At 40.6% G+C, this 25155-nt stretch overlaps 2 protein-coding genes across 5 annotated transcripts in view; one reads left to right on the plus strand and one right to left on the minus strand.

Moving 5' to 3' along the window:
- Nucleotides 1-3157: 3157 nt before the first annotated feature.
- Nucleotides 3158-21891, minus strand: SGTB (small glutamine rich tetratricopeptide repeat co-chaperone beta). Of its 2 annotated transcripts, none has more exons than XM_077347257.1 (11): nt 21714-21891; nt 18395-18515; nt 15140-15243; nt 14130-14199; nt 12042-12141; nt 10888-10992; nt 8853-8991; nt 8699-8761; nt 8334-8371; nt 7644-7727; nt 3158-5572 (listed from the first exon to the last, which is right to left on the minus strand). In XM_077347257.1, the coding sequence occupies exons 2-11, from the start codon at nt 18492-18494 to the stop codon at nt 5461-5463; spliced, it is 915 nt and encodes a 304-aa protein (XP_077203372.1). In that variant the 5' UTR covers nt 18495-18515; nt 21714-21891; the 3' UTR covers nt 3158-5460. The 2 variants fall into 2 exon arrangements, with proteins under 2 accessions (XP_077203372.1, XP_077203373.1); XM_077347258.1 differs by lacking the exon at nt 21714-21891 and adding an exon at nt 21468-21680.
- Nucleotides 21892-21950: 59 nt separating this feature from the next.
- The window catches only part of NLN (neurolysin), a 35201-nt gene continuing 31996 nt past the window's right edge, over nt 21951-25155 (plus strand). The window contains exons 1-2 of one of the 3 annotated variants that reach the window (XM_077347253.1): nt 21951-22161; nt 22419-22591. In XM_077347253.1, coding sequence (XP_077203368.1) covers nt 22563-22591 — 29 coding nt within the window. In that variant the 5' untranslated portion in view covers nt 21951-22161; nt 22419-22562. The remainder of the gene's footprint in view (nt 22162-22418; nt 22592-25155) is intronic. The other 2 variants (XM_077347252.1, XM_077347254.1) reach the window with 2 other exon arrangements.

Below are 25155 nucleotides of genomic sequence, written 5' to 3' on the forward strand. Positions count from 1 at the left end.
CTGTGCAGCTGTCATAATTGTATTCCTTTTTATTTCTGCACAGCTTGTTTTAGAATAATCTAAGTGTGTTATGTGAAATATCTGGATAAGAGCCAGCGTGACTTAACACACAGGGCTTTAAACTGGGATGTGAGTTCAAATCCACACATTACATTGAAGCTTGATGGGCAATCATGGACCCGTCATTTTCTCTGCCTAATCTACTTCATAGGGTGGTTTTAAGCATAAAATGAAGACAGGGGGGAAATGTACTCCCTTCTGAGCTTTTGGAGCAAGAGTGAGATAAAAATATACATTATTTGTGTTCAGATCTGTGCAATGAGTCTGTGTTCTTGCTAATGTTAATTAACTTGAACAGCAGAAGGTAACCTGACAGTTCCCTTAAATCCCATGCTCTATTTTTAAGGCAGAATTGTCTGCACATTGGAATAAAGAATATCACCCGGATGAATCTGAAGGGCTAATGCAATATGAATTGAATTCTGTGTGTAAGAGAGGTAAAGGAGACAGGCAAGTAGAAGCCTGAAAAATAAGCTTCCCTGTGGGAACTAGATTAATTCCATTGACATGAGCTCATGGCCGTCTATGAAGGCTTAAACCGCTCAGGTCTTTCGTAATTTAGGCAGTGCCTTCTCCTGTGCATTATTTTCCATAGTGTGATGTAAGATAGGTAAGTGCTGCTCTTTTTAATCTTTTATCCCCTTTGGTGAACTTGATAAGACCACTTGTCGCTTTTCCATTGCAGAGCTCCCTATAAAAAGATTTACCAAACTACCCATTTAACCAGCTTTCATTTAAAGATATTTCTTGGCTTTTTGTTTACTCTGGATTACTGAAAAGGTCGCTTATTATTATTATTATTATTAGATTTATTTCCCACCACTCCCTGCAAGGCTCATGGCGGGTAACAACAGTCTTAACCCCAGTGAAAATACCCATTAAAAGACTTAAAAAATCCTAACATGACGGAAAAACAATCCTGTTCCCACCCCCCACTACCAGAGCGGCAGGAAGAATGGAGGGAGTGGTGTGACTGCTAGTCCCAAGGGGGGGGGACGACGATGGCTCTCATTCGCTGACCCCAGCCTCAACCAAAAGCCTGGTGGAAGAGCTCCGTTTTACACCTAGCTGTGATTCTCACATTTTTATTGTGTGTCTTCAGCAGTTCGTCTTAGAACACTGTACTTGATAGGAAAATAGCACATATCATCAATTTTAGTGGGGAATTGGCTAAAGTACCCTATCACAATCCCCACAATTTTGAGAGCCAGCTTTCATTTCATTGAGCAGGGAGACTACACATTCAACCATCTGGGCATGCAAGGATTAGAGTTTACTTCCACATCATGCAAAAGAATCCATAAACTAAAGGCAGTATTCACACGCAGGCACTATAAAGCGTGTTCTGTATATTACTCATACTATGAAACGATTTGTTCTGGGTACATCCATTCATCCATATGATATTCTGTATTCCTATGTTCAGACAGTGCTGCCTTAAAGGGACGTAATGGGGTAGAGAAAAGGGGACAATCAAGTAGACTTTTCAGACCAACAACTACTAGGACAAAATCATCAATTTGCACCTTTCTCAAGTAACTAAGAAGGCTGAAGTCCTTTGTTCAGGTTTCATTATGTGCCCTCATAATGGTGTGCAGGCTTCAGGGTTACTTTGACAGATGAACCAGATTCATAACTTCTTACAAATTACTGTCCTATTCTTGTTTGGTATTTGTTCCCCTGAGTCCTCTGGACTCCGAGGCTTCAAATGATACATTTTGGCTGGGCAAAAACATTCCCTGGAACACACTGCAACATTCACTGGCTTTTTTGTATCTGTGGCACCCTTCTTGTGGCTCTAGATTTGAAGTAAAGCTGGGCTTTGTGCAGTCTTCCTTTTTGAGGCAGATGTTGGTTCAGACTGTTATCAGCAAAATTCTTTCCATCAAGTGTGCTAGTAATCTCATTCTGTGCCCCCATTCTTCAGAAGTGAGGGAGGGAGCAACTAGAGAAAAGGTGGTTTCATTAGTGCTACTTTGCCTTTGAAATATCCCCCCCTCCAAAAAAAAACCTAGTCAGGGATTCTAGGTGACAGTCCAAAATAATTTTTTTAACAAGGCTTTTTAACTAAGAGATTTTGCTGTTGCTGGTTTCATTGTCTGAGGTCTGTTTTATAGATATACTTAGCAAGCTCAATGGTTCTTTATATTGATGTAGTTTTTACTTATAAGTAGCTTCAAGTACGACTATAAACAGCTTATAAATCTAAAAACGCCTATCCAACTATGTGCACGCTAAGGTACTCTTCCTCCTTATCCTCCCCCCAAAACGTTTCATGGTTGGGATGAAGAAATACTCAGAAAAAAGCAATGCACTGATCACCGGTGGCTGCTAAGCTGCCATTGAGCAGTGGTGATAGAAAAAAGCTGAAGATTTCAGGCATTCCTTAAAAAAAATACCTACATCCTAACTCAGACTACTTTTGAAATGTAGGAAGTGGAACAGTGCCAAGAATTAAGAATTTCAGCCGAAGACTGAGGCTGAAGGTAAATACTATAGTTTAAAATCCAACCACTGCTCTTCTTGCATCGTCGATGGACTTACAAGGCTATGCTTGTGGTAGGGATTGCACTTAGACATGAAAGGAAGATATTTCTGATCTTTTGCGTAATAAAACATTGTCTCGTTACACAACCTGTTAGATCAAAAGTGATGCAAAATCCACTTAGTTCTGAGATGTACTCTAAACAGCTACCTCTAGTCAAGACTTCCTTCAACTCATATTTGTTAATGAGTCTTTCCATTACGTGGAGAATTGTAACTAGAGTGCTCATCACTATACTGCATCGATATTTTTAAATATTGTCTCCCAATATCAACTCTATAAAATGACTACATTGCAAATGCACCATTAGGAATACGGGCTGTTAGTTATTTCTAGATATTTTGATGTGAAAGTCATTCCCACACTTGTAAGCCAATCATACAGAACTCAGGATCTTCACAATATTTTCAGGAACGTGTCACTCTGGTGATAGGACTCTCTTCATAAGTGACAGTAGAACCTTGTCAAAACAAGTCCATTTTTATACAACCAAATCACTTTATGTATAATTGGAAAAACAATACCATATATACAATATAAATACAACGCAAATTTAGTGCTTTGTGGTTTCGTTTTCCTTTATTAAACTTATTCCAAAAACAGCACAAGACTGATTCATAGATCTTCTGTGGAAAACAGACAATGAATTAAGAGTAGAATGAGAACAGCCACTGTCAAATGTTCTTTTCTGAAATGAGCAGTTGGAAATCCATCTGTCCAGTGTTGTAAAAACGGCTACTATTGTGCCATTGCAAAAACATCTTTGCCTAATTTTTTAAAGGCTGCATGAAGTGGTACTCAGGCCCTATATGTATTCATAAGAGCACATCTGTCCATCGAATCTGACTAGTTACAACCACCACCACTGCAATGGCAAATTGGCAAGTTGCCACTTAGCTGAATTTTCCCAGTGATCAACTTCCCAATGACTTTAGGCCACCCAGCCCTAAGTAGTTGCTGCCACTTATAATTTGGAATAGTTAAATACACAAATGCAATTAGTGGGCTGAGGAGATTATATCTTTGCTTTTAAAGACAGCTTCAGGCAGGCTATCATCCGTATTTTGAATCAGTGTTTTCTTTACATTTGTTCAGCCTCATATTATGCCCAAAATATATTTGGTGCACCCACACTAATAACCAGTTATACTTATGCGGCTGGAAAACTTGCTGGAAACAGACTTGAAAGCATTAGGCTTTGTGGAAAGGATAGATCCATGAGGGTCACCTGAATCCATCCCATTGGTTGTTCTAAACTAAGTGGACGTTGAAAGATTTTAAGAAATAGAGCAGCAATTAGTTTCTGTACCCCACACAATGTTCTTGCTAAGCAATGTTCCCCTGAATAATGCTTTAATACTGTCACCTTGGAAAAATCTGGCTCCTGAACAGCTTTCTAAAACAGTTCTGCAGAAGTGCAAAAGGAAGTCTAAAAAAAATTGGTAGGAAGAGGGCACATGTAGCAAGTCAGGAAGAAAAATGATAAAGACACCAAGATACAGCAAAATAGACCAGTGACATTACCAGAACAGAGAGATGCATGTCATCTTATGAACTTGAAGAGTCTTCTAAACACTCTTTTAAAAGGTAAGCAATTAAGACAGATATACTAATATGTATACAATTATTTCATAGATACTTAAACAGATTAATGTTAAGCTCACCATATTAACTACCTTAATATTTGTCATTCCATGATGGGAATTTTTCAGAGGTATTTCCAGGGTGAAATTTTAGGTTTACAGAGAGTTTCAGAGTATTGTTGGCAGACTTCCCATCTTAACATGTTTTATATTATGAATAGTGTTGCTTACATTCCTATGTATCACTTCTCTCTCTTATGAATTCATCCCCTTTTCCGTCAGCCATGCATAGTAAGCTGCTTTGGTGCTGTGAAATCCCCCAGTATTCAATCACAAGTTAAAAATATGGTCTGTTTCTTTCTGTTTTCTCTCTCCTCCAACCCCTATTCCTGACATAGAGCAGAACCATATTGTCTTTTTAGAGCTGTGAACATCTACAACGGCTGTAGGGAAACCAGGTCATGCACCCCCTGGAGAACACAAGCTGCTACTTCTCTCAAACAGCACACCCTTTGAAAATGCAGTAGGCAGTCCATGCTCATCAAACAATCTTTGGCTATATCTACTGTAGACTCGGCACAACTTCACCTTCCCAGTCTAGCACGGACCCAGTCCACCCCAGTACCTGTTTGCTCGAACACACTTTCTCCCCCTACAGCCTGAAATAACTCCACCGGACTTGTTACTTTTTCCTTCACATGCCATCACAATAAAGTGATGATTCACTTAGGGCGGAAAAGAGAGAGAGCTGAGCCTTTATAGGCTTATTTCCAATAAGGCATGCAGAATTCGTTGCATCTCCCATAGGCTTGCATGGGGGCCAGTCCTCTGATTTGAGAGAGGCTGCCTTATACAACATTAAACAATTTCTGTACAAGATTACACGGTCCATCAGCACTATCTGCTCCACTCGTCTCCTATCTGATGATCTCTGCTTCAATATGCAATCTTGGTGTGTAAATAAAATCTACTCTCCCCAGGAAAGAACGAGGAGTAACGTACCATCGTCCACTTGCTATGAAAATGTTCCCTTGTACATAGAGATTTGAATGTCACCAGCTCTACTTATATTCCATTTACAAAGGCATCGATATACATACATGATATGTTCAGATCTGTGTGCAATGAATCTGTTTTCAACAGACAATAAGGAATACACACAAAAGATTTCCTGTCTCATGTCTGAGAAGAGTTACAATGGTGATATTTGCTACAAGCTACAATATGCCTTTTGGAGTTAGTAGAACAACATTCTGACACGTGGCTCGTGAATCAGGAGTGCTCCTCTGTGCTGCCACTGAAAGATCTGCTTCGGACGTGGTTTCGCAGCTGCTCTATGAGCTCTGGGTTTTGCTGCTGTATCTGTTGTGCAAACTGCTGTCCCCTGAAAAATTATTTTTCACAAAAATCAGTAAACAAGAAGAAAACCCACAGCGTGCACTACTCAAAACACAGGAAACCATGAACCAAGTTCTTAACAAAAACAAGCACTTGGGTACAAAGCAAGTGAAGCACTACAATTTGCTACAGAAATCCAAACTCACAAATATACATTCAGAGGAGACTTGCCCATTTGGTTGCCACCTCAGAGCTGTGGAACTCACTGGCTCAACAGAAATTAGTATGACCCGACTGTTGCAGGCCTACCCATCGATTCCACAGCCCTCTCATTCCATTTTTAAAGTTGAGTTTTGTTTAACTGTTAAAGCTTCTTGAGGTTTCATAATTGTAATTAGTTGTTTTAAATATTTTATGAGCTGCCTGAGCATGCCTAGCATGGAAAAGTAGCATATCAATACAATAAAGGAAGTAGTTCCAGTCTTTGTCTGACACTGGTCATTTGAAGACCCTCATTTCCCCTAGCCAGGAAAGACAAATAGTTAAAGAATTGGAGGAAAATAACTGAACGGCAGAGACCTTAAATGTCCACCAATGTAAGCGGCAAAATAGTAAATAGAAGTGATGACTCCGTACTATAGCACAGGAAATAATGCATTAAACATTTTTCTAAAAAAAAACACTGAATTTTCAAAACTTTATCCCATTTTCATTCTTGCTTACTACATAGCAGAGATTCCTGTAAGTGCATTGCTTCTGTTTTAATGTATATTATTCATTTTATAAAATGTATACCCCCCCTGCACTCATAAGAGCTACCGAAGTGTCTCACAAATAAAAAAAACAACTTTATAATGAAGCCTTTCTCAACTTTTTTTTACTGTTGATAAACTCCTGAAACATTCTTTTTTACTGTATTTTACTGTTGATAAACCCCTGAAACAAGAAATGCCAGAAGTGGCATAATGGTGCAGAATATGGTTGGGAAGTATAGCTGTATACAAGCCCACCTGGGGCTACTCCCCTTCCCACCCACCCCAGGCCCATTATTGGCCATTTGGAGGCAGATAGGTTACATGGTAATATCACCCAAGAAATGCTTTAAAAACTTTATATATATATATATATATATATATATATATATATATATATATATATATATATATATATATATATATATATATATATATATATATTTACTACTACCCACTCAGGAAACCCCTCCAGGGCTTCTAAGAAACCCAGGGTTTCATGAAACCTTGGTTGAGAAAGTCTGCTATAATGCCATATTAATGTAACCCACCTATATTCCATGACTCATTACTACAGAACAAATACATTTTGTTGCTTGTAGGGGGAAGGGTGAATTGCAAGACAGTTTCTTTTAAGTTAAGTGTCTTGCTGACTTCAACTGTCTAATAAACAAATGATTTTGTTTATAGACAGTATCATACTTTGGACTCCGCTGTCTTTTGTTCAAAGTTGTATTTGTCTTCATATTGTTATATTTATATACTGTCCCTCACCACAAGCGGGCTCAGGGTGGTTGACAAAGTAGTTAAACATTCAAAATCACAATTTAAAATAGTCTACAACTAAAATCCTATCTTGTACCATCTACAATTAAAATCCTATCTTGTACCATTGTTAATAGGCTTTTCCTGATTCAGTGAGGAGCTCTTTCTGTTATTTCTTTTAATTAGTCTTTTTTTTTGGGGGGGGGGGTTAAACTCCCCAAACCACCCCCCCCCCTTGTGCACAACCTTGCATTGAGTGAAAAACAGGGAGCTGGGAAGCCCTACTTTTTCTGAAACCTTCTCCCAGGAGAGTCACCAATGGAAACCAATTGTGACGGCAATGTTCAAAGACTCCCATTTGCTGGAGCAAAAAAATAGCTGTTTCCCTTTTCCAGACCAACCACCTCCTTCCCCCTTTTGCTCCCAAGCGAGAAAGATACAAAGATGCATTATTCCTTTTCCCCCCTTCTAATCAAGCATTCTCAGTTTTTGATTAATGTAGCAAACAAAAGTCAGAAATCTTAACATGGTCACTTTAAAAAACAGCCATTTTCACAAACTTGAGCCTCCGGAGGAATTATCCAAATTAATAGTACTTACGCATGTATGAGGCTTGACAAATCTGTGAGACCACCAACACCAGCAGCAGGGCCTCCGATAGCATTTGACATCATCCCAGACATCCTATACAATAGATATTGCAAAACAATATAGATCTTTTCTGAATGGTTATTGCTCTTTACTGTATTATAAGCAAACGAGCTGCAAGTAAACGTAAAAGGTCACCATAACTAAATTACTGGAGAAAGGAGTTCAAGATGACTGTTCACAATCCCCCCCCCAGTTCAAAACAGGGAATTGCACAACACACAGCTGTCCTCTTGTGCTACTTTCATGAACTGCAGTGGGATTTATACCTATGAATTTCCCAATGAATTAGGTTGCATAATAATATAGTGTTTTATTCATCTAACTCAAGCTTGGTTCGTGCCATGTGTTCTTTTCCTTGATTCCAATTTAGACTTTGATCTTGAGTCAAGAGCACCAAAGTCTATTCTTCCCTTCCTCTGCCCATCCTATCTACCCATCTGGCATACAAAACATTTAGTAGCTTTTTGCTCAGGTCAAGTCCTGAATTGCCAGTCATCAAAAAGTGCTGACTAATAATAATCCAACTCCAGGATTCTGCCACTGAAAAAAAATGAATACTCAGACCCATATGGTCAGTGTTTTCAGAATAACCTATTACTTTGGCATGCACAAGACTCTGCACTACGTGCTTATACTTACAGTTGTTGAACTTGTGGGTTCTGCATTAAACTTGCTGCCTGAAATAGAGATGAGTAGTAATGCAACCAATGTTTCACTGGACAATTTTGAAATGGACTACTCTCGCAGCATTGTGGGAAAAGGTTCATTTTATGATATGTTAAAAATGTAACTTAATTGCTACAAAAGCTCCATACAGCACAGCAACAGTATCTCTTAAAATATAATATGGGGCTTGGACATTAATAAAAACAAAGGCTATTAGGTCAACAGTACTGGTCAAAATCATTATATAGGTGAAGAGAGAGCAGGAAGGGTTTGAAGCTAAAAAAAACTGCTCAAGCAAGACAAAACAGATGCCACAATTTTATTTTAAATGTACTCACCATACTAATGAAGGCAGGGTTGTTTATCAAGCTTGCCATATCAAAACTCAATCCAGTTCCAATCTGAAATCGAAGTATATGTATCAAGCACCACAGTTAAATGTTGTATTTGTTTATTGTTTGAACAGTGAAACAGATTTTAAAGGTAACTTACTGGACTGGCCACATCTCTTAATTTTTGCTCAGCTACTTTCAGATTTGATTTATAAGAGTCATTTTCTGGATCAAGGTCCAGTGCTTTTCGGTAACTGTTGATTGCTTCCTGGTATTTGTTCATTGAAGTCAGAGCCAATCTACACATGAAAAAAGGCAGTCAACACGAGTACAAAATAAGTCTCTCTCTTCTGACCTAATTAAAATTCATTTAAATGAAACATTTTAATCTCGATTACAATATTTGCTTAGTTTTTTTTTTTAGTAGAGACAAAGCTTCTTCTAGTGCGATATAATCACACAATAAACTGGCAGTCTGCAACATCCAATCAAGTGGTAAGGACAGGGGCAGTCAAACTGCGGCCCTCCAGATGTCCATGGACTACAATTCCCAGGAGCCCCCTGCCAGCGAATGCTGGCAGGGGGCTCTTGGGAATTGTAGTCCATGGACATGTGGAGGGCCGCAGTTTGACTACCCCTGGGTAAGGACAATTCTTAATAGCACATCTGCACCCAATCTGAAAGCTACAGTAAAATGTGATGGCAAAATGCAAAATGGCAAAATGCTATCAATAATGGCTCTCTGCAGTTACATACAAACACCATAATAAAGTTCAACTTTTTCAAGGGAAAACACAACATTGTTGAGCCTCAGTTCATTCACAAGTTCAGAACAATGAACCCTGTCCCTCAGGACTGAATAGGGACAAATTCTTATTTTCTGCTGTCAAACATTTCCTTCTGGTATAATCAAGCTGTTTAGGATAAAAATTTCAGTTTCTAGCTGTTTGACAAAAGGAGCTTTAACTATCAAAAGCTTATACCCTGAAACTCTTGTTGGTCTCTAAGGTGCTAGTTGAATCACATCTGTTTGTCTGTAAACACTTGTCTATAACTGACATGGCATGCTGTGCTTAATGTTTCTCTTCTTGCACAAAGAATTCCAGGTGCTTCTAGATTTTCTTAATTGAAAGAGGGCAGGTTTTAGAATTTAAAATATTCCTTTCATCAATAATCAATTTCAATCTCATGGATTTTGGAACGCCAGGCTCATAGATTTTAATTCTCTAACTCTCTGAAAGTCATATAATCTCCAGTGTTACATATTTGCCCAGCATTTAATTACCTGATCCATATGTCCTATCTAGGAAGTCATGCAAAGACTGTTCTATGGATTACTTTTATAATATAGTAATCTGTAAGCAACAAAACATAGAAATGAGAGTAACTTTTGTTTCACAAGCATTGAAGTGGCTTACAGTGGCTCCTTTTCTTGGCAGATCCTGTTCTGCAAAGGAAATATTCTACTGAACTTGTAATTCTATGAAAATGGTTTTTGGAACATGAAGGCATACAGAAGCCATACAGAAACAGAACCAACACTGTTAATGAGCTTATTGCCCACATAAAATCTCACCATACTTCATTCATCCTGATTAGGGGTATGAAAAAAACAACAACGGTATTTTTCAGGTTTGTGTACAGTGAAACTGGAAAATATCAGTATTTCCCATTATTCCTGAATCCCAATAGCAATATCGTGTTTGAATTCAATAAATATTTGGGAATGCCAATTCCCTCCCCCCAGCTCCATTCTAATCTATGGAAACCATTATAGTCAGTCGCTCTCGTAAACTATAATGGAGAATTGATCTGAGAGTGTCTGAGACAGCTATTTTTTGAGGTAGAGGGATCAAATTTGTAACATATCTGCTGGTAATTCCCCTTTTTAAAAATCCTTTTTACATTTTTCAAGATGGCCGTTTTGGATAGCCAGAAAAATAGCAAAACAAAAAATCCAGCTGAATGAATATCTGAAATCAATCCCCTTTGGGGTTTTGTTGTTAAATTCTGATTAGCTGAATGCATAGCCATAATCCTGATATTACTAAAAATTATGGGTTAGAGCCCGAGTCAATTATTCACAGGGTATTATCTCAGCCGGTATTTTCATTAGAAAAAAGAGATACAGATATAGTAATCTTTGGATCAGGCCCTGCTGATACAATTTTGAGAGAGACAACTAGCTCACTTACCCCATTCTCCCATATGCTTTGCTGTATTTTGGATCTATTGCTATTGCTCTTTCACAGTCTTTTATTGCTTCATTGTAATTGTTCAGTTTGCTCTGAGCAGCAGCTCTGAAGTATGAAAAAGAACTGAGCTAGAAAACATGAATATCAACAACATATGGGGAGAGGTCATGACTTAGTGGAAAAGAATTTGCTTTGCATGCAGAAGGTCCCAAGGTCCATCCCTAGTATCTCCAGTTAGACGTATCAGATTGTGGATCATGGAGCTGGAGACTAGGTTGGGAAGTTTCTAAATATATGGTGGTGGAGTCTGGGAAGGGAATTCGGGGGGGGGCTATCATCATAAAAAGCCACCCTCTAAAGATGCCATTTCCTCTAAGGGAAGTGATCTTAGTCTTGAGATAAATTGTGATTATGGGAGATCTCTAGGTCCTACCTGAAGGTTGTCAACCCTACCTGAAACTTTGGAGAACCCTGTCAGTCTGCATAGACAAAACTGATGGGGTTTTTTGGGGTTTTTTTTACAGAATTTTTATTTTATTTTCCAAAGCTAAAGATAAAACAGTACGAATAGTATACATTATTAATACAGAGAAAGATAGGTTATGCTCTTCATTTGATACACTTAATTCCCCGTTTGAGTCCGACAATACTGATGTTGATAAACCTACAGTCTGAACCAAATAGGGCAGCTTTGTGTGTTAGGTCTTGGTCCAACCACCAAATTGTCTAAGTTAAGGTGAAGCCCTAGGATTTAAAATAGGCATTCTAACTATGCTTTCTTGGAAGTTAATTTTAATTGGACTATTTCCAAGCAAATAGATTTAGCACTGCAGCCTTAGTTCTCAGTGAAATGGACAAAACTGGTTTCATAATTCTGACTACTGCAGGGATAAAAGGACAGGCTAGACTTCAGAAAGACCAAACAAGGAAATGCCATGGGACTCTAGTGACCAAACCAGGGTCAGAACTAGTGCTGTTTTTACCCTATCCTTCCTTAAAGGACTATTGGAAAGATCATAATAAGATAAATGCACATGAAGTGCTTTGAACACCAAATAAGCTAATTACATGGTAGTAGTATGTGTGCTAGCTGTGAGCTGAAAGAAGAAATTAGAGAGAAAAATAAACCTTCAAGATATTAGATACTTATTTACCTGTTGCAATAATAGACAGCATTATTGGGATCCAGTTCTATAGCCTGATTATAACAATCCACTGCAGCCCCATAATTTTCTTCCTTCATGTGATTATTACCTGAAATAAACAGAAGCCCTAAACTTGTGTTTAATTAACAAGATTGAATGCCAAGTGTGCATAAATGTCATGCATCACTGTAAACTACACCTCATAAAGCAATGATGCAATTGTTACCCTTAATGATTAACTTTTCATAAACAGACACAATTTGGAAATTTAGTATGAGCAGAACAGCACTGTACATACTTTGTCAGACCATTTATTTGCTGCTAAGTAATACATTACATTAAGTAATACATTAGAGCCTCTTGTGGCGCAGACCTTTACCTTTAATACATTACATAAATTTTGTTTGCTGAATACAAGAGATCTACAAACCAGTACAGTTTTAGTAAACAGCATTCTAATAACTGGTTCTGTGATCATTCAGATGCCATATGAACCACAAGGAAAGGTGGAGTATAAATGTTTGACTAAATATCAAAACATATTGATGGCTTAAGATGCATCACTAAACCTCACCCCCTTTGCTTCAAATCTGTAAACCAGGAATAGTATTTATGACCTACAGCAATGTTCCCCAACCCCCAGGCCGCAGCCAGGTACCAGGCCATGGAGCCCTTGGTACTGGGCTTTGGTGGGGGGCAGGGAGGCGCGGTGCTGGCGTGCCACCGGGCGTGCCTCCCCAACCCACGGTGCGGCACTCACTGCGCCAGGAGAAATCGGCTGCTTCGCTCAAGCCAGAGGGAGGTGCGGGCGCAAACGCGCAGGCGCAGCAGCTCTACGTCTGCACGTTTGCGCCCACCGGTGAGTGCCACGCTGTGGGGGGGAGGTGCAGGCGCAGCAGCTCTGCACCAGCGCGTTTGCGCCTGCCAGTTAGCACCACTCTCCCTCTCCCCCCCCTGGTTCCAGGCCTGAAAAAGGTTGGGGACCACTGACCTACAGGACAGGCATGAAGTACGGGTAGATAACCATACTAATAACCATTCATTATAAATGTTAACTTGGCCTCAGCAACTCCCTTCTGCTATGCAAAGAGCCTTGTCCAGAATAAGGAGCCTCATCATGAGCGCACGATTTTCTGTGCTAGAGAAAAGCTCCTCACTTAATGAAAGGACCACAGGATACAAGTCAACAACTGCTGCCACTGGTAAGGTGCTGCAGTAAACGAGTGACAACTACACTCGTGAATTCAACTGCATTCAACGGAAAGGGAAATGGAAGTGGAAATGGATGGTAGGTCCAGGAACCTCTCCCTCTACCCTAACTTCATTCGGCCAACTCATCTCTTCTTTTACTGCTTTTACTCCAAGCAGCAATTTCTGCCCACTCAAGTATATTCTCCATTGTTGTTCCCATCTCACAGAATGGACTTCCAGATATAATCATGAAGCCCTGCCTCTCTCTTCTGTTCCAAAAGCCTATTAGGTTGTCAGTGGTTTCTGCTGACAGCTTAGAATGCCATTATGAAGGCTGTATTTATATACTACATTAATTCAGCTGTTTTAAACTTTCAGTTAAGTTTGCTGTGCAAATCTGATCTGATCTTATTTATTTGCTGATCCTGCACTAAGCACGGGAGTGGACTAGATGACCTACATGCCCTATTCTAACTCTATGCGTCTATACAGGCACACTTGGAATAAGAATGAAGGATGTGAGGGACTGATAGCTGAAACCCAAATAGGTGGATGAAGCTGGCCTTGCTAGCAGAATAAAGGTGGCAAGAATACTGGACAGTCTGTGAAAGGAAAAAAAACAAACTAAAGAATCACACACACATTTCTATAGGAATGAATATTATTGACCTCAGTGGGAATTGCTTCTCAGTAAAAACACATAACATTTTTTGTTTTGCTCAGCTTCTTAAATCTTCTCCAGATCAGCCATCACACTAACCACTCTCCAAAATACAGCATCTGCCACTCTATAATATAGTTTTCTACTAGACTAAAAACCTGTCCATGCAAAAGCCATGTTTTAGTATGGGCACCAACTATAAGAGCTATGATAAAATGAAGCTAGTTCCTCTTTGTAATGCATACCTTCATCTTTCAGCTGGTCAGCTTTCTCAATATCCTCGGGCAAAGAATCTGAGAGAGGCAGTATATCGTTCTGTATGAATTTTGAAAAAGACAAGTCTCATTTCTGGATAAGCTTTCTAGATTTACCTTCATTCTGTCATCAAACTAAAAGAGAAATTTGGCCACAATTAGCTATTCTAGAATGAACATATATAATCCAATCTAGGAATGGAGAAATCAGTGGATATAAAGTACACCTTTCATGAAGTACATCTCTAAAAACTGAAAAAGAAGCCAGTCAAAACAACACTGTGACATGGAGTATTCGAAATTAGTTTTCCCAGTCCTCAGCTATGTCTTAAAAAAAAAAATACAAACCTTGAGTCTAACTCTTGGACACACAAGTGCAGTGGTTCATGCTGGGTCGTGTCACATAAACCAATTTTTATGCCTCAATTACCTACGTGGGAGGGTGGAAGGGCTGAATCCATACTGCTTTCTTCCAAACCAGCAATCAGAGCAGTCAAAATATTTGTTTGATAGATCTACATGTATCCATTATAGCACACGGCCTAATCCATGTGCAAGGAATCTGTGGTTTGGACTAGGGTCAATGTTAGCTCAATAATATGCGGCAAAAATGATTATGCCTCAGAACAAAGACAGTTTAGAATCAAGGTAGAAGTTGGACAGTTCAATCTATACACTATCCTTACCACTTTGTGGCTCTAATATCTGGGAAGAGCCCTGGGCGGAGAGTGTCCGGACTATGTTTGGGCTCCCTTTCCTGTGTACGGCTTCTGTTTCTGACTGGACACATTTAGCGGCCCAATCAGGTTGCGCACAGCAAAGATGCGCACGGCCTGATTGGGCCAACCCGAAGAGCGCCCGCCCCCCAAAAGCTACCATCAATACTAGCTTAAAGGAATTTCTTTTGATGCAGAGCTTAAGCTTAGCATCCTCACAAAACTGCAAGGCTCTCTTTAAACTATTTTAAAATTGTAAAACCTATGTGCTAATTCATTGCTTACCTTATGACAACAGTCTGCAAACATGTCTGTCAAGCGTACTGGTATTGCAAGATGAGAATCTTCCAGATTGATTTTAAAAACTGTTTCCAAACACTGAATTGCCACTGTAAAGAAAGTAATGATTAGTACTTTTTTTAAAAAAGGAAGTGACTCATTCTTGTACTGACATGCTTAAATACTGATTATCTTATGACATTTAGTACCAATGTGAACAGTGAAACAAACAAACAAAACCAGCTATGAAAAGGTTGGATACACCTCAATCAATACTCTATTTTGAGGGCAAGTGTGAATTTGTGTTTGTTCTGTGTATTTCACTAGGGCAAAACACTGCAGTTGTTTATGCCACATCTCTCTCCAAATATTAAAGCTTTTCCCTAAGCAAACTGCCTCTGCCGTAGAACAAAGTTCAACTACAGAGGAATCTTTAACACACGATTTTTTAATTCAGGCTTTATTCAAGGCATAAGCTTTCATGCACACTTCTTCAGATACGTTGAAGTGGCAGTTACAAATCAGCATACAACATAATTAAGATGCTCAACAGATTGAAAAATCAAATGGGAATAACAAGCATACGTTATATCGTTACCATTTGTTGTTTATTACCATTTGTTGTTTATTATGGTTCCAAGGGGAAACATAATAAAGGAAATACATATATCAGAACTGGAGGTTGATGGGCAAATGTACCCTTCTTAATTGTGGAAGACTGCCTTTGTGGTATAAGGCCTAAAGGTAAAGGTATCCCCTGTGCAAGCACCGGGTCATGTCTGACCCTTGGGGTGACGCCCTCCAGCATTTTCTTGGCAAACTCAATATGGGGTGGTTTGCCAGTCCCTCCCCCAGTCATTACCATTTACCCCCCAGCAAGCTGGGTACTCATTTTACTGACCTCGGAAGAATGGAAGGCTGAGTCAACCTTGAGCCGGCTGCTGGGATTGAACTCCCAGCCTCACGGGCAGAGCTTCAGACTGCATGTCTGCTGCCTTACCACTCTGCGCCACAAGAGGCTCTTAATGTAAGGCCTAGAAAATTCTATAAGAAAAAACACGCTTCTAAGTATGTTGCAGATTTTAAAACCAGATTGCTATTTCTAGGTCCAAATCCATGAACTACTCAGTTATTCCAGTTAAGGTGATCAAACGTTTCCTGGTAAATTATAAAAACAATCCTCTAATCCAAAATATGTGCTAAATATTAGCTTTTATCTTGAGAAAGAGGAACAACTAGTGCTGCTGTCCTCTGCCTATCAACGTAAGATAACCCAGAGGATAATACACTGTTAAATGCAAGATAAGTACTAAGCCCTTTGTAACACTTTAATCCAGATAAAGGCTATGCATTTGCCTCTTTCCCTGCTTCAACTGTGAAGGAAAAGGCAGACTCATGTTAGTTCACAAGTGTGTCTCTAGGAAAACTTGACTTGATGCAAAACATCATATTCTGCAGGCTTATGTGTTTCCTCCTCTTCTGCATCCAGTCTAGATGATAAGCTAACTATGGTTTGCTTAGACAAGAAAGGAATCAGTGTGTGCAAAGGAGAAAAAGAGGTGAGCTAAAAATCAAGAGAGGCAGGCTAAAAAATCAATTGAATAGATGAATAAAAGAAAAAAGAGGATAAGGAACAAGGTATTTGAACTTGCCTTTACTTCATGACAAGAAAAATGTTCGGAAAACATCCAGCAAACAAGCGCTACGTATCTTTACGTATTTTCAAACACAGTGGTTACCATGGAAATAAGTGGTACAGCAGACAAATAGGAAGTTTGGCTTATCATAGCACATAAAGAAGCTTCTGAACATCATACAGACCACTGAAAGCATGCTATGTTAGTTATTTGTAAAGCACTGCAACATTTAATCTGACTGGGGCTGCCAAATTGTAGCAAGGGGTATTACATGATTATTTTTTGCCACCATCAGGACTCAAAGCCCATAGCAGGACTGACAACTGATGACCTGAGGGAATGTTAGGTAGGGATTCAGTTTTTGAGCCACCATTTATCTGTATCTATACAAATTGGGGAACTAGCCAGGGTAAGACTAATGGTATACCTTAATTTCTTTGAAAAACTCTAGATTTGAGCCAGGATTTGGATCAAGACTATAACTCATTTTCATTAGGCTTGCTCTGGGCCAAAAACCCTCATTCAGCAGAAGGGAGCTATAAAATCCAGCTCCAAGTCTTTGAGTCCAACATAACATATAACCAAACAGGCTCTTGCAGTTGAAATATATTTCGCCACTGGTCCAGACAAATCAATTTTTTTAGAGAGAAAAAGTTTTTAAAGTACTAGGAAAGATTTATGCGATCTGAAGAGAAACCAGAGTACTAGGAAACCTGGAAATGAGTTTAGATCATTCTGCTCATGTACCATTCAAGTTTATGGAATTTGTTTTGCTTTATATAACAGGAACATTTTAACTTAACATATGCATGTGACCATCAACAAGCAAATATGTTACCAATGGAACATTTATTAATACCAAGGTGCAGACTTTCCAAAATATTTTTGATCTTCCTAGGACAAGACAGCCTCATTTATTTTCTATTCTCATAAACTGTTCTGAAACTTCAGGACAGGGCAGTTTAAAGCAAATTGTTTGGAATAAAAGTGTTGTTTAAATTTCCCTTACTTCCAGACAATATTTCAAAATTAAGAAAAGAGCCTTACAAAATATCACAGTTAATAAAAAGTTACAGTGCTGAGTAGTGGTATGCCAGAAAAATGACATTAAAATATTTTATTGGTATTTTCTGGCTATTCTTTTATTTGGGTATTTCTTCAGCTATCTGAAATGGCCAAACCATCAAAATCCCAAAAAATTGGGATTTTCAGAACTGCAAGATAATCAAAGTTTAAACCCTTTTCAGGTGAACTCACTGTTGGAGAAGGTGTTTAAAGGGACTATAAGCCCTTTAAATACCTCTAGTGCCACTGATTTCTTCAAGAAGGCACCTTTTCCCCCCTTCCACTGAAACCAATGGAGAATGGAGGCATCTTCTTTGGGGTCCATATAACTAGAGCCCCTAGTCTGATCTTTTTGGAGCTTGGGGGAAATTTTGAGAGGAGGCACAAGCTGCAAATTTGGTGCCTCTACCCAGAAAAAACTGTTCCCCAAGCTCCAGATAACCCCAGATCCATTCCATATTATACCCTATGTCAGCCTGTCTCTAATTTTTTACTGTTGAGAAACTCCAAAACATTCTTCAGGCTTTGAGAAACATCACACTCATCAATTACCACCAACCTTCCAGGCTTTCTTGTTCATCTGAACTGAAAGTATCCATCTGACTCTGTTCTCGCAAGAAATTGATGACCGAGTATACAAGGCGTTTGACAGATGACATTTTCAAGTTTGTGAAGCTTCCCTGAATCAAGAAATCAGAAAAATCCAATTAATCTGAAGAATTTTTTTAAACCAGTAAAATGGGGGGGAGGGTGTAACTCACCCAAGTAAATAAAAATTAGTCTTAAGAGATGCAACTAGATTTCTTAATATTCTTTTTGACTTGTAGTTATTCAACTGTGGACAATTATTTCATGCTTAAAGCTCTTAGCAAATGCTGGTAAGTCACGGCCTTAACTTCTTAGAAAGCAAGTCAACGAGGGCATTAAACTTAATGCATAATGGTTAATTAGGATATGGACAGAGCTCCTCTGTAATGGGCTGCAGAGTTCTGCATATCCCAACAACAAAGACAAATGTAACTAACGAATGCTATATCACTAGCCAAGTATTTTGCTTTTTTCATCACTGTCCCTCAGATGCAAAATGGACTGAAGAGTGAAGTGGCAACCCTTGCTTTAAATAACTCTTTCCCCCTTGCAGGGAAGGGGTGTGTGCAAAGGGAGTCTGAATCATGTGACAAGATTGTTTTCCACCTACAGGAAGTGTCACTGATGTGGGAGTTATTTTCCCACACAGTTCCAATTTTCTAGAAGTCTCACCAAATTATCTTCAGTTCTCATCACCCACCAAGGATGACAGGACCAAGAGGACACGGCCTGGACCAACAACCGGCACAGAGAAGACACTAGGACTTTAATTTACCTCTAAGTGTGAGAAAAGTGACAAAAGGCAGTGTGATTATGGTTAAACCCCTTGTTCTTAAAACAATTGTTGGCTAGCTTTCTAAGCCTTCATGGTTTTACTCCTCTCTGATATCTTTCCAACCCCTTGCCCAGATCTCTGGATGTAGCTCCTACAAAAATACTGCAATAAGGCAGGAAATGAATTGAGACCACCACCAGTGGTGACAGGAAGTTTGAAATTAAGACCTGTTTCTTTCACTTGATTGGTGGGATATACTAAGATGCCTCACCCCTGGGACAAAAAGAGCCATTATACTCATGTTCAGGGTCCTAATTTCTGTAAACTGAAGCTACACAAAACAAAGTTTTGACCTGATTTAAAGTACACATCTTCTTGGATTAAATAAAAACATGGATTTCTTGGGAGGAATAATTTGTTCAAGCTGAGAAACAAAGAGACAAGGCTTGCTTTCTAGTGCCATTAAAAATCACTTGAATTCAAAGGGAAGGGGAGATATCACTCACTTTTACCCACTTATTTGAGTTTACCAAGGGCTGGGTTCAAAATCTTCACATATGAATCTAGGTCTGCCACTGTGGTTCTATAGAAAGTTTAAGGTGAAGCTACATTTGAATTGTTGATGATTATATTTATGCTGGTAGTTCAAGAAGAGTAGATGTGTTTGTCTGTAGCAGCAGAAAACAGCATGACTCCAGTAGCACTTTAAAGATTAAAAGCATCTGTGGCAAGGTATGAATGAAATACCAGTGTTCACTTGTTATCCAAAATGTAGCTCAGATGTATTACATTTGTTTATCAGTTACTGGCCTTTATTTTCAAGGGTTTTTCCCCATTTGCTTCTTTATCCAAGCATATTCTTCAGACTTAAGTTTGAGATTACTAACCTATCCCCGTATTGCAGATAGGAAGATGATGCCGAGAGACAACAGACTGGCCAAAATAACCATTAGGTTTAGGAATGAGAAGCAATTACTGGAAATATCCTGGCTCATACTCCTGCAGTGCAATCCTAAACAGAGAGCATCCTTCTTACCCCAATAATTTCAATAGACTGAGAAGGAAGCAATTATGTTTATGATGGGATTTTAGTTGCCATATTGCACAAACTTTTGAATTGTTAAGTCCATTTTTCCCCTCTTTTTTGCCACATTTTGAACAAAGCACAAAAATTACCAGACAGGATTCAAAGGTCTTGATGTTTAAGAGTTGAAATCCCAAAACATCAGCTTCCTGGCTTGCAGTTCAAATTTAGCCACCATATTATAGAAGTTTGCTTGTATGTAACCATCTGGGCCTCAGGCTAGCAAAGTTGTATTCCCATAATGGTACAAGTGTATCAGGAAAAGGGGGTGGGGCTAATTCATATCTCCAGCATCTATGGGCAACATACCATACAACTTTATGTTCAGGTTCAAAATCATTCCTTTCCCCCCCAAAAAACCATTACACAATTGAATCCAGGAAACTGCATTCCAGATTTAAGAATGACAAGATAATGATATTTTGATTTTTTTAAAATTTAAGTGCCATCTTCTTACACAGTCTTAGGACTTAAACGAGAACATGTTGACCTCAATGCAAACTTGTGATATGGTGCTGACTCAGAGCTTCATTTGCATTCCACATCTTTTCTGAAATTATATAACTTTATGCAAATATTTCAGTCAGACTTCTCAGGCTGCCACTTTTTCCTCACAATACTTTCCCATTTATATCCTGGGAGAAGAAAAGCCCTTTATTGATAATACAGAAAATACTAACAACCAGTTTTGGCTTACACAATTCAGCTGATGCTGGACTTCTGAATGAGCTACAAAAAGCTTTCAAGTAACGGAAGAAGAAAGTGGTGCCATATATCAACACAAATTATATCTTGTTTTAGTGGCGGCAAGGGCCCTCTGGAGGCAAACGCTAGTACGAGGGGATGATTCAGAGCATCCCTGCCATAATATTTTACATTTCCCATATAGGGTTATATAACTTGGCCTAGGCTACCAGCTCAAACGCCACTGTTTTGGGATGCCTTCTTGACAGGGATTCTTGATATTACCTACATCTATGCGCTATAAACTACATTGGGCAGATTAACAGCTCCACGGCTCAGGGTACTTAAGCTGAGCAGAATCACGCTCATTTAAGCACACGCCTATTTAAATCCCGCCAACACACGCCTCGTTCGGGAACCCGGCCATTTCGAGCATCTTCTCCACAGCCCAGAGGTGTGCAGTCTGATTTACCGAGGGATGGGAGGGGGATCATGACCCACCTGACGGGGACCAGCAATTTCCCGAGAGATGAGAAAAACGAGGTCCTTTTAGCCACCCAGCGCCTGGCACAACAACAAGAAGAACATTCTGCATTCTTCGGCCCTCGCGATCCAGCTAGGAGGGCTCCCGTCCCTTCCCTATGGAAAGGCAGCAGCAGCAGACTCTGCGGCGGAACAGCCCGAGCTTTCTCGTCACTCTGCAGCGGACCTCTCCATGCAAAGAAGAAGGGCGGCCGTTAGCCTTACCTTGCAAAAGGCGAGGAGGAGGAGGGAGCCAAGCGACGGCGGTCTGTTTCCTTCCTTCCTTCCCTCCCTTGGCTCGGCCCTCCAGCGTAGGTCGCGGCGCAGTTCCCGGCGCTGCGCTCTGGCTGCACAAACTTCTCCCCTTCGCGTCCCCGGCTCGCTCCCGCGGCGTTGTTGTCGTTCGTGTGGGGTGGGATGGGAAGGGAAGGGAAGGCGGGCGGGAGCGAGGCTGACGGGGGCGCGCGCGGGAGCTGCCTGGCGGAAGGGAGCGCGCCGCCGCGGCCCTCGGCTGGTTCGCCTCGGTGAGGCAGAGCCGCTGCGGGCGGCACGTGCGGGACAAGCCCCGGCCCGCTTGATTGGCGGAGCTGCCGCGGAGTCAGGCTGCCCTCCTCGCCCGCTGCCGGCTTTCCATGCTGCCCTTGGGCGCCGTTGCGGGCCGGAGCTTCTGCAGGTATTCGGCTCCTTCCTCACCTGGAGGGAGGGAGGGAGGGAGGGAGAGGTGGCCTTGAAGGGCTGCGGCGGGAAGCTGCCCGCGTCTCTTTTGTCTGCAAGCAAGGGAGGGGAAAAGGTGCTGGGGCTGAGGCGAGGCCTTCCTTTTGGGGTGTAAAGCCGCTTGCATGGATTCATCTCTGCCTTCTCAAAGGCCTCCCCCGCCCCCAGAGGCTATGAAAAAATTGGCCGCTTTTAACCCCTGGTTTTTCTCCTTAGCCTTATGATTGCTGAAGACAGAACCTCCACCGTATTCATACCTTTAACCTTTTCAGCCATACGGATTGGCCTTAAATGATTGCCAACCAGTGAAGATGTCATCCCTTCCGTTCCTGAATGTATAGACCCTGTTTTCTTGTTTAGATGCAACAGTTGAACGTTCTGGCATACAGGTTGGGCATTTTAGAAATCTGCTTATTGTGATGTAGACTTTTGTAGGCAACTGCCTGTCCCCTTATTCCAACATATGTTCCTATCCATGATTCTAATTGCTGTAAATTTTGGAACTTAGAACCTTCGGGGAACGGAGCCTTCGGGGAGGGCGGTATATAAATCTAAATAAATAAATGGAAGCAGTAGGTTGGATAATTTGTGAGCCTTTTGTAGGTAATTACTGTAGGGTTACTGAGGACATTTGTTTCTCAGAGCTGTTCACAAATTTGGCTGAATTCTTCCACATGCTGCTATTGTACTGATGCAATCCTTTGCAACTGCACTGTCTTGTTTGGGCAGGAATATCCAGGTGTGAATTGCTGCTGTCCAATGTTAGTGCCTATTTAGTAGCTTAGGGAGAGCCTAATTTGTGTGAAATAAAGCATAGAAACAACTGTACACAAATTTTTCAAATACAAAGCTGGTGTGTATAATGGGTGAAAGAGTTATGAAAATAAATGGCCATGTAGTTTTGTGTTAGAGAAGATTAGATAAAGGAGGTGAGGCAGGATGTATTAGCTATAATATTGAGAGAATTAGTCAACCTGTGGTCCTCCAGATATCCATGGACTACAATTCCCATGAGCCCCTGCCAGAATTTGCTGACTCTTCCTGCTATAGCTTTATTTTCTTAGCCTCTGGGTAGTAGCGACTCTTGGCTTCCTCAGTGGTCTCCCATCCCAGTGCTGACCAGGGCTAACCATGCTTAGCTTTCTGAAGAAAATGACAGCTTCAGGTGGTGGGCTAGATATGATCATATTCATCCTGAGCTCTTTCCCCTCTTCAGTCATTGTGCTCCACCCCAGATCTCCAGGAATTTCTTAACCCACCCAACACTTCCCCAAAAGTCTCCATCTCCGGGAGGCTGGAAAAGGCTTTTCCTGCTTGCTTCTGGCCATGGGATTTTTTGTTGCTTGCTTCTCTCTCTCTCTCTTTCTTTTCCTGTTTCAAAGTGGCTTTTACAAAGAAGTTATATATCTTTTCCCAGAATGTGGCTGCTGTGTAACAACAAAAAAAGAAGTGTGTTTTGAATATGAAGTAGGAGGGAAGCGGCCTGGGAGACAAGGGGGCGGCAGCCTGAATAAGTTTGAGAATCACTGTTCAAGTTGATGCAGAGCTAGGCAGAGCACGCATGCATTCTGCGGTCACTCAATTGGCTGATCATTATTTCTCTCTCTCTTTTTGCCATCAGGTCACAGCTGACTTATGGCAAGAAACGTTCAGAGGTGGTGTGTCATTGCCTGCCTCAGCAACAGGACTCTGGATTTTCAAAATCTTAACCAGGGCTGACCCTGCTTAGCTTCATAAGAACATAAGAGAACCTTTGTTGGATCAGGCCAATGGCCCATCCAGTCCAACACTCTGTGTCACAGTGGCCATAATGGAGGTGCCATCTGGAGGTCCCCCAGCTGGGCTAGAACTCCAGAAGCCCACCCTCCCAAGCACCAAGAATACAGAGCATCACTGCCCCAGACATAATACTCCATCTATACATTGTGGCGAATAGTCACCGATGGACCTTTGCTCCATATGTATATTGAATCTCTACTTGAAGCTGTTTGTGCTTGTAGTCACCACTACTTCCTGCAGCTTTGAATTCCAGGTGTTTATTACAATTTGGGCCAAGATTTGACAAGATCAGGCTAGCCAACACTACCCAGATCAGAGTAGCTCATTACTTTGGTCAATTCAGGGCACTTCTTATCCTGTACAAAACTCTGTGCAGCCTTGGACTTTCACATTTTAAGAACCGCCTCTCCCCCCTATGTTCTGCTATGGCAGCTTCAGTCAATGGTTCAGGGCCTTCTGCAGGTGCTGCCTTTCTAAAGGAACAAAAGCAACACCTCATATGTGTTCTCTGCTGTGACTCCATTCTTGTAGAGTGGCTTGCCTGTGGAAGTCCAGAGGGTCTCACCTGTCTGTTATTCTGCAAACTATGTAACTATGTAAAATTGAACTGTTTCAGGAGGGTCCTTCTATAACAGAATGATTCAGGAAGGTGCTTCACAAAGGGAAAGGGACTCCATATGTTGGCTGCATATATTATGTTGTAACTGTGTTATTTTCTATTGATGATTGATGATGACCCAAGCTGTGCAGGTCTTCTCTGCTTTCTGCAGGGCATGTTACCCCACCAGGCATTCCAGTAATGTAATTGTGGTGGACTCTTATTAACGACATGGTGGATTTTATGCCAAAAGCTGTGTGTTAAATTAATTGAATTTTAATGTAATTTTTGTTACTGTATTGTCATGTTGTGAACTGCCCCAAGCCCCATTCTGGGGGAGGGGACAGGATAAAAATCTAATGTTTTTAGGGTTGACCATTTTGGTGTAGTGGTTAAAGTGTCGGACTAGGATCTGAGAAACTCAGGTTTGAATCTGCATTCTGCCATGGAAGTTTGCTGAGTAACCTTGGGCCAGTCACGCACCCTCCGCTTAACCTTCCTCAAGGGGTGGTGGGAGGATAAAATGGAAGCAAGAAGAACAATGGAAGTTGCTATGGGTCTCTAATAAAGAGAAAG

The sequence above is a fragment of the Paroedura picta genome, chromosome 7 (assembly GCF_049243985.1).
Source record: "Paroedura picta isolate Pp20150507F chromosome 7, Ppicta_v3.0, whole genome shotgun sequence".
Lineage (NCBI taxonomy): Eukaryota > Metazoa > Chordata > Lepidosauria > Squamata > Gekkonidae > Paroedura > Paroedura picta.